The sequence below is a fragment of the Eublepharis macularius genome, chromosome 13 (assembly GCF_028583425.1).
Source record: "Eublepharis macularius isolate TG4126 chromosome 13, MPM_Emac_v1.0, whole genome shotgun sequence".
Classification (NCBI taxonomy): Eukaryota; Metazoa; Chordata; class Lepidosauria; order Squamata; family Eublepharidae; genus Eublepharis; species Eublepharis macularius.
The window spans coordinates 56,256,163-56,269,638 of record NC_072802.1 but is presented as its reverse complement, the minus strand read 5'-3'; the positions used below and the strand labels follow the sequence as shown (position 1 = coordinate 56,269,638).

The 13,476-nt window shown below is 42.8% G+C and overlaps 3 gene segments (V, D, J or C); all 3 read right to left on the bottom strand.

Moving 5' to 3' along the window:
• Positions 1 to 596: 596 nt before the first annotated feature.
• LOC129340985 (immunoglobulin lambda variable 9-49-like) lies at positions 597 to 3,572 on the bottom strand. The segment is given in 4 exon segments: positions 597 to 892; positions 1,032 to 1,049; positions 3,059 to 3,364; positions 3,502 to 3,572. Coding segments are annotated over 4 exon segments (666 nt in total).
• A 2,960-nt stretch (positions 3,573 to 6,532) lies between these two features.
• On the bottom strand, positions 6,533 to 7,002 carry LOC129340983 (immunoglobulin lambda variable 2-23-like). The segment is given in 2 exon segments: positions 6,533 to 6,849; positions 6,938 to 7,002. Coding segments are annotated over 2 exon segments (363 nt in total).
• Positions 7,003 to 12,752: 5,750 nt separating this feature from the next.
• Positions 12,753 to 13,268, bottom strand: LOC129340982 (immunoglobulin lambda variable 2-23-like). The segment is given in 2 exon segments: positions 12,753 to 13,069; positions 13,211 to 13,268. Coding segments are annotated over 2 exon segments (363 nt in total).
• Between the last annotated feature and the right edge of the window lie 208 nt (positions 13,269 to 13,476).

The window sequence follows — 13,476 nt, the reverse complement described above, 5'->3', positions numbered from 1 at the left end:
CCCCTATCATCGTTGGGAACCAGCTAATGCGAACGTCTCTGTATTTCCTACTCTGTATTTCTTAGATCTTGTATGTTCTCTTGTATGCTTGTGCAAGTTTAGGCTTACGCCACACTGAATACACGTGTTTGGAACCTATTTGTTGTCTGCCTCTTTTTCACTAGAGTGTCTGGGATCGGGACCTCCGTATACATAGGTTATGATCCGCGCTTAATTTTAAGTTACAGACTGCTATAGCTAATTCCCCATTATAATAAAGAGCAGTTCTGGTAACATTCTGATAAGTGCCTGCGTGCACTTTCCTTGAAATTCTGTTTTGGATAGTTGGTTTATATGTACATTCCTTTGTATTTATGCTTGTATATTTATTGAAGCACAATTTGCACTATTTAGAACGTATATTACATATATTTTTGGTTATTGTGAGTTATTTGTGAGTTTCTCCAGATTACTCAGCTGTTGTGGGTAGCATGGTACTGTGGCAGCCTCAGGTGAAGGGCCATGGAAACTTTCTAATGGTTTTTGTATTTCTCACCACGCCGCAGAGGAAGAGAGGTTTTTTTCTCAGTTCCTCATCAGACTTTATCACTGTGGAACTACGGAGGGCTGCCGTACCACATGTCACAGTAATAGTTAGCCTCATCTTCATCCTGGACATTGGTGGTGGTTAAATAGCCAACATTCCCGGAGACAGAAGCTGTGAACCGATCCAGGATCCCTTCCCCCCTGCTGCCACCAGCACAATGGACATAGCGAGGGGCCTGCCCAGCTCTCTGCTGACACCAGTAAATGTTGTGCATGCTGCTGCTGACGGTGCAGGAGAGTTTGGCCGTTTGTCTCTGGGGAACAGATTGCAACGGTGGCTGAGTCAGAGTTGGTTGGGAACTGACACCTTGACAAAAATAAAGACCACAAATTATCACCTTGGCACATTTTCTGTGCTCCGCAGAGTTCCTTTTAAAAATGCACAACCGTTTTTGTTTGCCAGCAGCCCATAGGGCTATGTTTGATGTGTTCTCGACATTCCTTACCTGAGCAGTAGGTGAGAACTGGAAGGATAAACAGGGCCCAAGTCATGATGAAAGCCTCTGTGAATTCCTGTGTCAACAAAGCTAACTAGATGGGTCCTTCCCCCTCCTTCCTTAAATCCCCCACACATTGAAGAACGGCCCCATCATGCAAATTTCTTCATTCCCATTGGCTTTACTAAAAAATAGAACACCCTCTATAAGGTCATAGGATCTCCAAACCTGGCAAATGAAAAAATACTGAATGAAGAGAATTTTTTAAAAAGAGGAAGGCAGTTGACTTGTTTGTCCTCAATGAAAAAGATGTAGCCCTCACATAACAAAAAAATGACAAAAGCTTACAATGGGCAAAATCACACACCACCACAGTAAATGCATATTTGCTGATTCACAGGAGAGACGCCGCAAATTTTGCTACAAACACATTTGACAGTCAAACTTCCTGTTTTCATAGGTGGAGATGTGAGTCAATCACCTGATCTGTTTGGTTCGCACAGAATGTCCGTGAATGCCTGGCAAACTGCAGTATATATAAATTGGTATATAAATTAAATGTTGTTACTATTATTATTCAATTCACACTGATCAGCAGCCATTAATATCTTGGTGGAGGGGTGGATTAGAAAACCTCTACAGCAGTTGGCTTCTATTTCACACACACACACACAAACACACCATTGCTGTGTGCAGGAAGGCTAAAACACAGTTGGAGATAAGGTGAGAGATAAGCAAGTTCAGATCTCTAACTTTGGTGTATTTCAGCCTTCCTCAAACACAGTGACTGAGGGGGCTGGAAAGAAGGCCAAACTTAGACAGCAAAAAGCACTGGATTCAAATTGTGCAATGTGTGGCTATGGATGTGATATGCAATCTTCCAATGTGTTTTGCATAATTCTGTACTAAAAACATTACAGTTTTCCTTTAAAAATATAGCAACAAGCAACAGTTTATGGCTCCCCTCCTCCGCTAAACAAATGATTGTCCAAAGATTACATCAGACTATATTATGTTTTCTGTCCCAGGTTTATTAGTTGGCATTGGTAACCCTATTGGCCCAGGAAAAAAGAGACTGGATTGAAGGGGGATAGTCAAATGTAGGGTGGGTTCCTCATCTGGCTATCCAGTAGTTTTATATCCAAGTAGTAATCAGCCTCACCCTCCACCTGAATGCCGTGATGGACAAGTAGCCTCTTGGAGGAATTTTTAGAGACAAATGATCAGGGTCTCCATGGCCCCAGCACTTGCTGGAGTCTCTGGAATATCTCATTTGGTAACTTGGACTCTGTCTGGTTCTTTGCTGAAACTGAAGTGAGAAGCCAACAGATCCTTCCCCAATCCTTATCTCTGATTTCTCTCATGTCTGCTAAGTACATGTTCTTGTTGGATGGAGACTCTTCTTCTATCCCTCCCATGTCTGTGGGGACAGGTGGGCTGTCGGTCATGAGTAGAGGAACAAACATGGGCTATTGCCACTGCCAAGCAAGCACAGACCCAGATAATGAAAGAGCTTCCGCAAATTCATGCTTTCCCAGAATCGAAAAGCCCTTCCAACATCCCTGAGAGAGTGCACTGATTAGCAGAAAGTGTAAATGCAGTCTACAGAAATACTCAGTTGGGTGGTCCTGCTTGACTGGAAGTTTGGCTAACTGTGCTAAATGAAGAATGCCACTGTTATTCACCTGTCTGCTGACTTGCCTCCCCTTGATGCCCCTCTGGCTTCCAACTCCCTGGGAAACTGAAACCAGAAAAAGAGCTAGCTCAATAATGGGCACATTGGAAAGTTTCTCACAGCTAATAAACATCTGCAATCTTTCTCTGTGGATTCAGAGCTTTGCTGGTATTTATCAATTGGCATGTTTTGCTTTAGATCTTAATACTTTTTGACTGCACATACTTAGAGTTCATATCCTCTCAAAGGAGACTTGTCCATGGCGCTCATGATGGGCACTCATCAAAGTAAACTTGACATGATTCTTCACTCTGGGGAGGAAGAGTAAAGGTTTTTGTCTCAGTTCCTCATTAGCTTTTACCACTGTGGAACGTGCTACCGCTCCTCTCCCACTTGCCACAGTAATAAACTGCCTCATCTTCAGACTGGATGTTGGTGATGGTTAAGTAGCCAGTGCTGCCAGAAGCAGAAGCCGTGAATCGATCCGGGATCCCGTCTCCCCTGCTGCCTCCTGGATAATGGACATAGCGGGGGGCCTGTCCAGGGTTCTGTTGATACCAAGAAATGGCGTATGTTCCACTGTCAGTAGAGCAGGAGATTTTGGCTGTTTGTCCCGGGGACGCAGATGCTGAGGCAGGCTGACTCCAAGGTGATACGGAAGTGACACCTTTTTTAAAAAAGGAAGCAAAATTTAGAACACTTTCTATGCCCTCAAGTATCACAACAGAATTATTTTTATGACAAAACCAATTCAGATTTTTGTTGATTGGTTGGTAGATGAAAGTTACACCTCCACACATTTACCTGAGTAGTAACTAAGAACTGTGAGGAGAAACAGGGCCCACGCCATGGTGAGAGTCAATAGAAATTTCTGTGGCAAAAGGAAATCTACAAGAGACCTTCCCCTATCCCCTCTTAAATTCCTCCATATCTGAAAAATGGGCTGGTCATGCAAATTTCATCCCACCCTTTGGCTTTTTCTAGAAACTGCAGACTTCCCATAAGGAGATGCAGCATTCTCTCTAGACCAATGACTAGAAAACAAATTAACATGAAGGGGAGTTCTTAAAAGGAAGAAGGGAATGTCTTCACTTTGAAAGATGTAACAGAAGTGATAAAAGGCAAAATGATAAAAGCAAACCAGGAAACGAGGGCAGAATTACATGTTATTTCAGCAAAAAAAAATTGCTGATTAAAAGTATGATGGAGCTGGAGGAATTTATTAGAAAAGATTGATTGATCAGATGGGAAATGTTCATGTCTTCTCTGACCCAACAATTTGGAGTGATTTGCCAAAGAGAATTAACAGATTGGGAGGGGGTCCTTCAATCTTCTCCAGCCATCTCTATAAGGAGGGGTTAAGAACCCTCTCCCCTGTAAAAGTTTCTGCTGGCCCCAAATCTGCATTGCAGCCAAAGCAATTCTAGGAATGCACATCTTTGTCAAGGCAACTTGTAGTTTTGACTTAAGACAAAGGGTATTTTCTTAGTTAACATAACAGGGAAGACAAAGAGGCATCCTAAAGGGCAATGAAAATTTGTTATTTGCCAGGCAGAGAATGTTCATTCAAATAATCTCCACTTCATTCTACCCCTGTTCTGTGTATATTAACACAGACCTTCCGGGGTTGCAGTGTCCCATCTACAGCTTTCTCAAAAAGGGACCTACACATCTGCCCTAGCACAGAGAGCATCAACAGAGGTCCTTCCACATGTGGCCTCATCTGCTAAATGAGGTAACTATGAAAGAATGAGGGTGTTCTTGGCAGCAGCACTGCAAAGACATACCCATCCCCAGCCCTGCTGCTGTCACACTGCATACTGATGTGTTTTTTCTTTACAGGGCCTTTAGCATGTAAACAGTCTGCAGTTACGCTTCAGCCATAAAGCAGCTGTTTGCCTTGACAACTGTTTACAGTGCTTGATGTGTTTTTTCCATAGTGGTTTTTGCATTTGGTAATGGGAGGCTTGGCACATTACCAATGTTGTTACATTAATTGTGAATTAAGTGTATCAGTAACCCTCCCAAAGGTCCGTCATATGATACGATAGCAGGATAAAAAATGTTGTGGCTGTGTGGATGGATGAATCAATGAATGAATGAGTGAGTGCATGAGTGAATGACACATGACAAGGAACATCCTTTTGCCCTTCCCCAGAGATCTACATGGGAACCAAAATGTTTGTACATAGAACCTGCATGTGCCTCAAAACAGTACATGCATAGGCTACAGAAACAACAGACTGCAAAAATATCTGCACCAAAAACATTACAGTTATCCCCCCACAATAACATGCAACAAACCCCAAAGCTTAAATCAGATTACACAATGTTTTCATTCCAGGTTTATTAGTTGGTAACTGGGCAACCCTATTGACCTAGACAAAAAGGATGGGTAGAAGGGAGGCAGTCAAATGAAGGACAGGCAGAACAGGGCAGGAAACATCTTGTTCTTTGTGTTACCAAGGAGAGAAGCAACTAGGAAATGGGGAGCATAAAATGAGGGGGGATGTTAATGAGAAGACACAGAAGAGGATGTCACGGTCTCTTTACCATAATTCAGGGCTATATTCTGCATACACCCACTCCAGGATGGCCTGGTTCACCAGGACTTTTGGTCTATCTGTTAATTATGCCCGGAGGTCAACTAAACAGCATGGTACCAAAAAAACCCCACTACTGGACAGCCACCAACCAGTCCATACGAACTTCGCTCCCATAGAATAGGGTATGTTCACTAACAAACTCACACATGCTTAAGTTTGTGGATCACCTAGGTTTTATTTGAGTTCTTTATCCAGCTGTTCCATAGTGTACACCTCAGAATCTTTTAGGAGACAGCACTAGTCAGTCAGCCTCGCCCTCCACCTGAATGCTAGTGATGGTTAAGCAACCAACGGGAAGACTCTTTAGAGACAGAGAAATGATCAGGGACCCCACAGCCCTGGCACTTCTTGGAGGCTGTGATATACCTCATCAGGTATCTTGGGCTCTCTTTCTTAACTTAAACAGAAGGGATCAGACCCTTGCTCATCACTGATCTTTCTCCTGTCTGCTAAGTAGGTGTCTGTTGGGTGGACTCTCTGCTTCTATCCCTCCCCCCATCCGTGGAACAGGTGGGTGGCCTGTCACAAGTGGCAGAACAAATTTGGGGCATTGCCTACATTCTCCCCTGGTCTCTAAACCATTTCTGATCAGCATTTTCCTTCTCCAGTTGCCATACAGGGCAGAATGTATCGAAAGCTTTCATCTTTCCTTTCCCCCCTTTGCATCCTCCCTTCTTGCGTGCCCCCATCAAACAAAACCAGTGCCTAGCAAGCACAGCCCCAGAGGATGATGTATGTTATACAAATCCAGGATCCAAGCTAACACAGACTCAGAAAGCCCTTCCAATATCCCTGAGAGAATGCACTAGTTGAAGGAAAGTGTTAATGGAATCTACAAAAATGCCCAGTTGGATGATGCTGTTTGGTTGTAAGTTTGCCTACCTGTGGTAGATCAATGACCCTCTTATATACCCATCTGCTGAGCTGTCTGCCCTTCGTGCCTCTCTGGCTTCCAACTCCCTGGGAAACTGAAACTTGCCAGAGAGCTAGCTGAATATTGGGCACACTGGAAGGTTTCTCACTGCTCACAAAAAACTGCAATAATTCTGTGTGGATTCGGAGCATTTATGATATTTATAAATGAGCATAGTTTGAGTTAGATCTTAATATATTTTGCACAGGTTTAGAGCTCCTAACCTCTCAAATGAGCCTGGTTCATGATTCTCATAAACATGAAATTACTCTTCACTCGGGGGAGGAAGAGCAAAGGTTTTTGTCGCAGTTCCTCATTAGCTTTTACCACTGTGGAACTGGCTAGCACTGCTGTACCACTTGAGACAGTAATAATCTGCCTCATCTTCAGGTTGGATGTTGGTGATGGTTAAATAGCCAGTGCTGCCAGAGACAGAAGCCGTAAATCGATCCGGGATCCCCTCTCCCCTGCTGCCTCCTGGATAATGGACATAGCGAGGGGCCTGGCCAGGTTTCTGCTGATGCCAATGAATGTTGTAATTTTCACTGTTGGTCGTGCAGGAGAGTTTGACTGTTTGTCCCCGGGATGCAGATTCTGAGGCAGGCTGACTCCAAGGTGGCTGTGAACTGACACCTTGACCAAAAAACAAGCAAGCAAAATTGACATCATTTTCTATGCCCTCAAATGGTTGATATGAAAAGTTAGTCTTCCACTCCTTTACCTGAATTGTAAGAGAGAACTGTGAGGAGAAGCAGGGCCCAGGCCATGGTGAGGGTCAAAAGGAGTTTCTGTGGCAAAAGAGAATCTACATGGGCCCTTCCCCTCTCTCTCTTAAATCCCTCCATAACCGGAAAATGGGCTGATCATGCAAATTTCATCCCACGCCTTGACTTTGCTAGGAAGGGCAGACTTCCAATAAGGAGACACAACATTCTCTCTAGACCAATGACCACAAAACAAATTAGCTTGAAGGGGAGTTCTTAAAAGGAAGAGGGCCATTTTTTCACATTGAAAAAAGATGTAGCAATAGCTTAACTGACAACAATAAAGGCTATCCAGGAACTGAGGGCAGAATTATATATTACCTCAGAAGACCTGTTTGTTAATTAATAGTAGTATGGGGTTGAAAGAATCTGCTGGAGATAATTGATGGTTAGGAGGGGAAATGCTTAGCCTGTCCCTTAGTTAACAGTTTGAGGGAATTTGTTAGAGAGACTCAGTAGGCAGGAACGGATGCCCCTCAATCAATTTTCTCCAAGTCATTTTTTTCTGGTTTCATAGGTCTCTTGAGATAAGATAGTGAAGGGCTGTGGCGGGGTGAGGTGGGGTGGGGGGCCACAACTGGTGGATTGGGGAATGGTTAAAAGCCCTCCATCATTTCTCCCCTGCAAAAGCCAATGCCCCCAAATTAATTCTGGGAATGCACATCTTTGTCATCAAAGCAACTTGTAGTTTTGACATTAGATAATATTTAACATAACAGGAAAGAGGGAGAAACTTTCTAAATGGTTGTGGAACTCCTTTCAACATACATTTGGTGTTTACAAAGCTAAGAATATGCATTTGAATGATCTCCACCATACTCGACCCCTGTTCAGCATGTATTAATGCTAAAATCCTCTGGGGCCACAGCAGCCCATAGACAGCCTTCTCCAAAACGGACCTATAGAACACCCAAGCACAGAGGCCTTCACCAGAGGTTCTTGTACATGTCCCTTTTCCCTTTCTGAGGTATGGGGGTAGCTCGGGGACAGAGAAAGAGATAGAGAATGTGCTGCAAATTCACACCTGGCTCAGCCCTGCTGGTGTTCTAGTGCCTGCTGAGGATGAGGCTCTTTAACAGGTTCTTTGGTACAAACAAGTTGTGCTTCAGCTGCGATATGGCCATTTGCCTAGAGAAATGCTTATGTTGTTGTTGGTAAATGTGGATGAGTAGTACAGAAAAGATTCTAAATAAAGAACCGATGCATGAATGTTGTTTCGCATTAACATTGTTTTAAGCCTGAGAGCAGTCCCTCAGTAGAACAGGCTTCCTTGGGAGGTGTGATGGGCTCTCCTTCTTTGCAGGTTTCAAAGCAGAGACTAGATGGCCATATGACAGCAATGCTAATTCTGTGAACCTGGGCAGACTGTGAGGGGAAGGGCAGAAGGGGCTGCATCAGTGCTCGGTTCTTGTGGCCCATTTTACATGCCCAGGGTAATGCAGATCACCATCTTGGGGGTCAGGTAGCAATTTTCCACAGGCCAGTTTAGCTAGGGATCCTGAAGGTGTTTCACCATCTTCTGGGCATGGAGTAGGGGTCACTGGGGCATTTGGGGTGGGGGTAGTTGTGAAGTTCCTGCAATGTGCAGGGGGTTGGACTAGATGGCTCTAGAAGTCCCTTCCAACTCTATAATTCTATGATTCTTTGATTCTAAGCTATTCCATAAGTTGAGAGTCCTTATCTATTGACCCAAAAATATTATGCCCAAATAAGAAGTTTAAAGAAGAGCTTTCCCAGATGGTCAAGTGTCTGACACAATTTGCATCATCCATGAAAGGACTTCACTTTTACATTCTGTCTACTCAGCTATTTTGATAGAAAAGCAAATAATCCCGCAAAATTGAAAATCCTGCCTTCAATGCAAAAAAGAATTAAAATCCACAGTTGTCCCAGATAATCAAAATCCATCAATCCAGTTCTCTACATGCACATTTGCAGATTCACAGGAGAGATGCTGCAAATTTGGCCACAAATGCATTTGATAGTCAAACTTACTGTTTTCATAGGTGTCGATCAGATGCAAGTCAATCACCTGATCCGTTTGGTTCACACTGAATGGCCACGAATGCCTAGCGAATGGCAGTATGTATAAATCGGTATATAAATCGAATGTTGTTGTTGTTGTTGTTCAATTCACACTGATCAGCAGCCATTAATGTCTTGGAGGAGGGGTAGATTAGAAAATGGTATAGGACTCCCTCCCAATTATCCTATATGATCAAGGGAATTAAATCGGAATGTAATAGAATAAAAGTCTATTATGCTCATTTATGGTGGGAATGCTCTAAAGTAACAGTCTTCTGACAAATGATGTTCGGAAAGGTGAAGGAGCTTTGCGATGTTGAGATAAATTTAAATGGGGAGATCCTATTTATGGGCATCTGGGGGAATAATAAAGTAAAGGAAAATAGACAGCACTTGTTAAAAGCCATGATTATAGCTGCCCATGCTGTAATAGCGTATGGATGGAAAGATGCCTCTAAATGGACTTTGGAAAGATGGAATTGGTATTTATATGAATGGATCCAATCAGACATTTTATCGATACTAAAACAGAATAAGACATGGGAAAATTAGACACTAATGATAAGAAAGAAATTGTCTAGATATATAAGATGGGTAAGAGGAGGAGAGACCAACCAAATTATATTAACGAAACTCCAAAGAGTGTGCTTATGGTTAAAGATATAAAGCAGATGATTCTTATGGTCATTCCTCCTGGGGGGTGGAGAAAAGGGGGGAAACAAGTTTGTATCGGATGTATAGATTGTTAAATTTATTCTATATGTATATGTACATGAAGTATAGATTGTATGTGGAGGCAATATAAGGCATACATCAGTACAATAAAAAAATTTTTAAAAAAAGATTAGAAAACCTCTGTAGCAGCAGGCTTCTAATTCTCTGTAGCAGTTGGCTTCTAATTCACACACACACATCATTGTTGTGTGTAGGGAAGGCTGAAACACAGTTGGAGATAAGTGAAGGGGGATTTATTTTAGAGAAATCTGCATTTTTTAATTCAAACCCACCTTTCAGCCAATGACTTTACACAGAATCAAAACACCAAAAGCCGTGATCTATAAAGAAATATGGGTTTATTGTTTATAGACACATAGCACCATTTCAGGCAGAAATGTGTAAGGACCAGTTACATTTGAGAGCCTTATATACTCAAATACCAGTTGTTTACAGAATAAGAGATCAACAGGTTAGTATAAACACCCTATCAGTGTGACGCAAAATGATGCATTTCCCAGACAACATGATAACTTCTGACAAGCTTGAGTGACAAATGAATTATACAAACATTTGTGAAGTTGGAGACATATATCTGATATCCTCTTGGGAAGGAATTCATTCAAGGTTAAAATCTTACTTATCTTTAATTATAATGACCGAAACAAGAAAATGTTTACCCTTTGCTCAGTGTCCCTTCCCACCCACTAGAGACCTATCTAACAAGCAGGATATCTCAGAGGAAGAATTTTTACACTGTAGCAAGGCCGGTCTTACTGTTTGCATGTTTTGTATGCTGTCAGCTTTGAATGTATGCTCAGAACAAGATTTTATGAAAAGGGATCTAAAAATCCTTTAACAATAAGATTAGATATGAGCAAGTTCAGATCTCTAACTTTGGTGTATTTCAGCCTTCCTCAAACACACTGACTGAGGGGGCTGGAGAGAAAGCCAAACCTAGACAGCAAAAAGCACTGGATTCAAGCTTTCCTATTGTGCAATGTGTGTCTATGGATGTGATATACAATCTTCCAATGTGTTTTGCATAATTCTGTACTAAAAACATTAGTTTCCTTTAAAAAATAGCAACAAAAAACAGTTTATGGCACCCCTCCACCACTAAACAAATAAGGCAATTGTCCAAAGATGACATCAGACTATACTGTGTTTTCTGTCCCAGGTTTATAAGCTGGCATCCCTATTGGCCCAGGAAAAAAGAGACTGGATTGAAGGGGCTAGTCAAATGTAGGGTGGGCAGAACGCAAAAAAAAATATCTCATTCTCTCCTCCATGTGATCAAGGAAAGAGGCAACTAGGAAACAGGGAGCATAAAATTGGGGGTGGGGTTAATGACAGGATGTGGGAGAGGATGTTTCACTTTCTTTGCTATAATATAATTGGGGGGACCAAGTAAAGATGTTGAGCAGGACAGGTGAAAGAAAGTAGTCATTTTCACAAAACTCATGGAACTCTCATCCCCAAAATTTAGTGAAGTTTATTGGTTTAGACTGCTTGGGAAAGGGGCTATTGATGGCTATTAGCCGTGATAACAAAGTGGGAGAGAGAGAAAGAGCTAGTCTCTGTTCCCTAGGGCTGACTGAGCTTGGAGTAGGCACTACCAGAGGGAAATAGCCACATTTGTTCTGAACAGTTTCCTGCTTCAAAGGTATGGGCAAGAACTTTCTGTGATAAGCATCCAAACAAATGAGGGAAAGATAGACCAAGATCTCCCCCTACAGGCCAAATCTGTGTCTCATTGCAAAGCCTTCACTGAATTTCATATTCTTGGTTTCTCTGACTTTTTCTTTAGTGTCCCCTCCATTACTCACACCCTGAGCCCCACACAAATGCCAGTCTCTCACATTTGGTGCTATAGAACATTGACTTCAATGCAATGACAGAAAAAGAACAAACACTATGACAAAAGACTCTGTGTGTTTGAAAACAAACACATACCCTGCTGCCTTGCCAATGACACAAGAGGCAGACAAAACTTTCTCCCACTTCCAGCTCAGCATGCCCCCAAATGTGCATACCCATGGTGCTCCAGGGCTGGGCTCTGCATGCTCTCTCTCCTGAATCCAGAATGGCCTCGTCCACCAGGTCTCTGTGCCCATCTCCTAATTATGCCCAGAGATCAACTAAATAGTATGGCTAGTAGCAACAAATGATACTGGACAGCCCCCAACCAGTTCATAAGGACTATGTTAAGTTCACCTAACAAACCCACTCTTGTTGAAGTGTGTGCTTTATCTGAGTTTCTCATCTGACTGTCCAGTAGTTTTATAACCAAGTAGTAGTCAGCCTCACCCTCCACCTGAATGCTAGTGATGGACAAGTAGCCCCTTGGAGGATTTTTTAGAGACAAATGATCAGGGTTCCCATGGCCCCGGCACTTGTTGGAGTCTCTGGAATATCTCATTAGGTATCTTGGGATCTGTCTGGCTCTTTGCTGAAAAGGAAGTGAGAAGCCAACAGACACACACCCCCAATCGCCATCATTGATTTTTCTCATGTCTGCTAAGTACATGTTCTAGTTGGATGGAGTATCTGCTTCCATCCCTCCCATGTCTGTGGAGACAAGTGGGCTGTCAGTCATGAACAGAGGAATAAATATGGGATATTGCCACTGCCTAGCAAGTACAGACCCAGATAATGAAAGCGCTTCTGCAAATTCATGCTTTCCCAGAATCAGGGAGCCCTTCCAACATCCCTGAGAGAATTAGCAGGAACAGTAACTCCCTGGAAACTGAAACTAGCCAGAGAGCTAGCTGAATAATGGGCATATTGGAAGGTTTCGCACAACTCACAAACATCTGCAATAATTCTGTGTGGATTCAGAGCAGCTACAGTATTTATAAATGGGCATAGTCTGAGTTAGATTGTAATACATTTTGAATGCACAATTTTAGAGCTCCCATCTTCTCAAATGAGACTAGTCTATGGCTCTCAGGACGGGCACTCATCAAAATAAACTTGCAATGATTCTTCACTCTGGGGAGGAAGAGTAAAGGTTTTTGTCTCAGTTCCTCATTAGCTTTTACCACTGTGGAACTCGCTAAAGCTCCTCTCCCACTTGCCACAGTAATAATCTGCCTCATCTTCAGACTGGACATTGGTGATGGTTAAGTAGCCAGTGCTGCCGGAAGCAGAAGCCGTGAATCGATCCGGGATCCCGTCTCCCCTGCTGTAACCTGCACCATGCACATAGCGAGGGGCCTGTCCAGACTTCTGTTGATACCAAAAGATGGTGTTACTTCCACTGTCAGTAGCGCAGGAGAGTTTTGGTGTTTGTCCCGGGGACGCAGATGCTGAGGCAGGCTGACTCCAAGGTGATACGGAAGTGACACCTTTTTTTAAAAAGCAAGCAAAATTTAGAACATTTTCTATGCCCTCAAGTATCACAACAGAATTAATTTAAGGATACATGGACAAAGCAAATACAGGTTTTTGTGGGTTGGTTGATCTATGAAAGTTACTCGCAACTTTACCTGGGTAGTAACTGAGAACTGTGAGGAGAAACAGGGCCCACGCCATGGTGAGAGTCAAACGGAGTTTCTGTGGCAAAAGGAAGTCTCCAAGGGACCTTCCTCTATCCTCTCTTAAATTCCTGCATAGCTGAGAAATGGGCTGGTCATGCAAATTTCATCCCACCTCTTGGCTGTGCTACAAACTGCAGACTTCACATAAGGAGATGCAGCATTCTCTCTAGACCAATGACTAGTAAAAAAAATCATATGAAGGGGAGTTTCAAAAG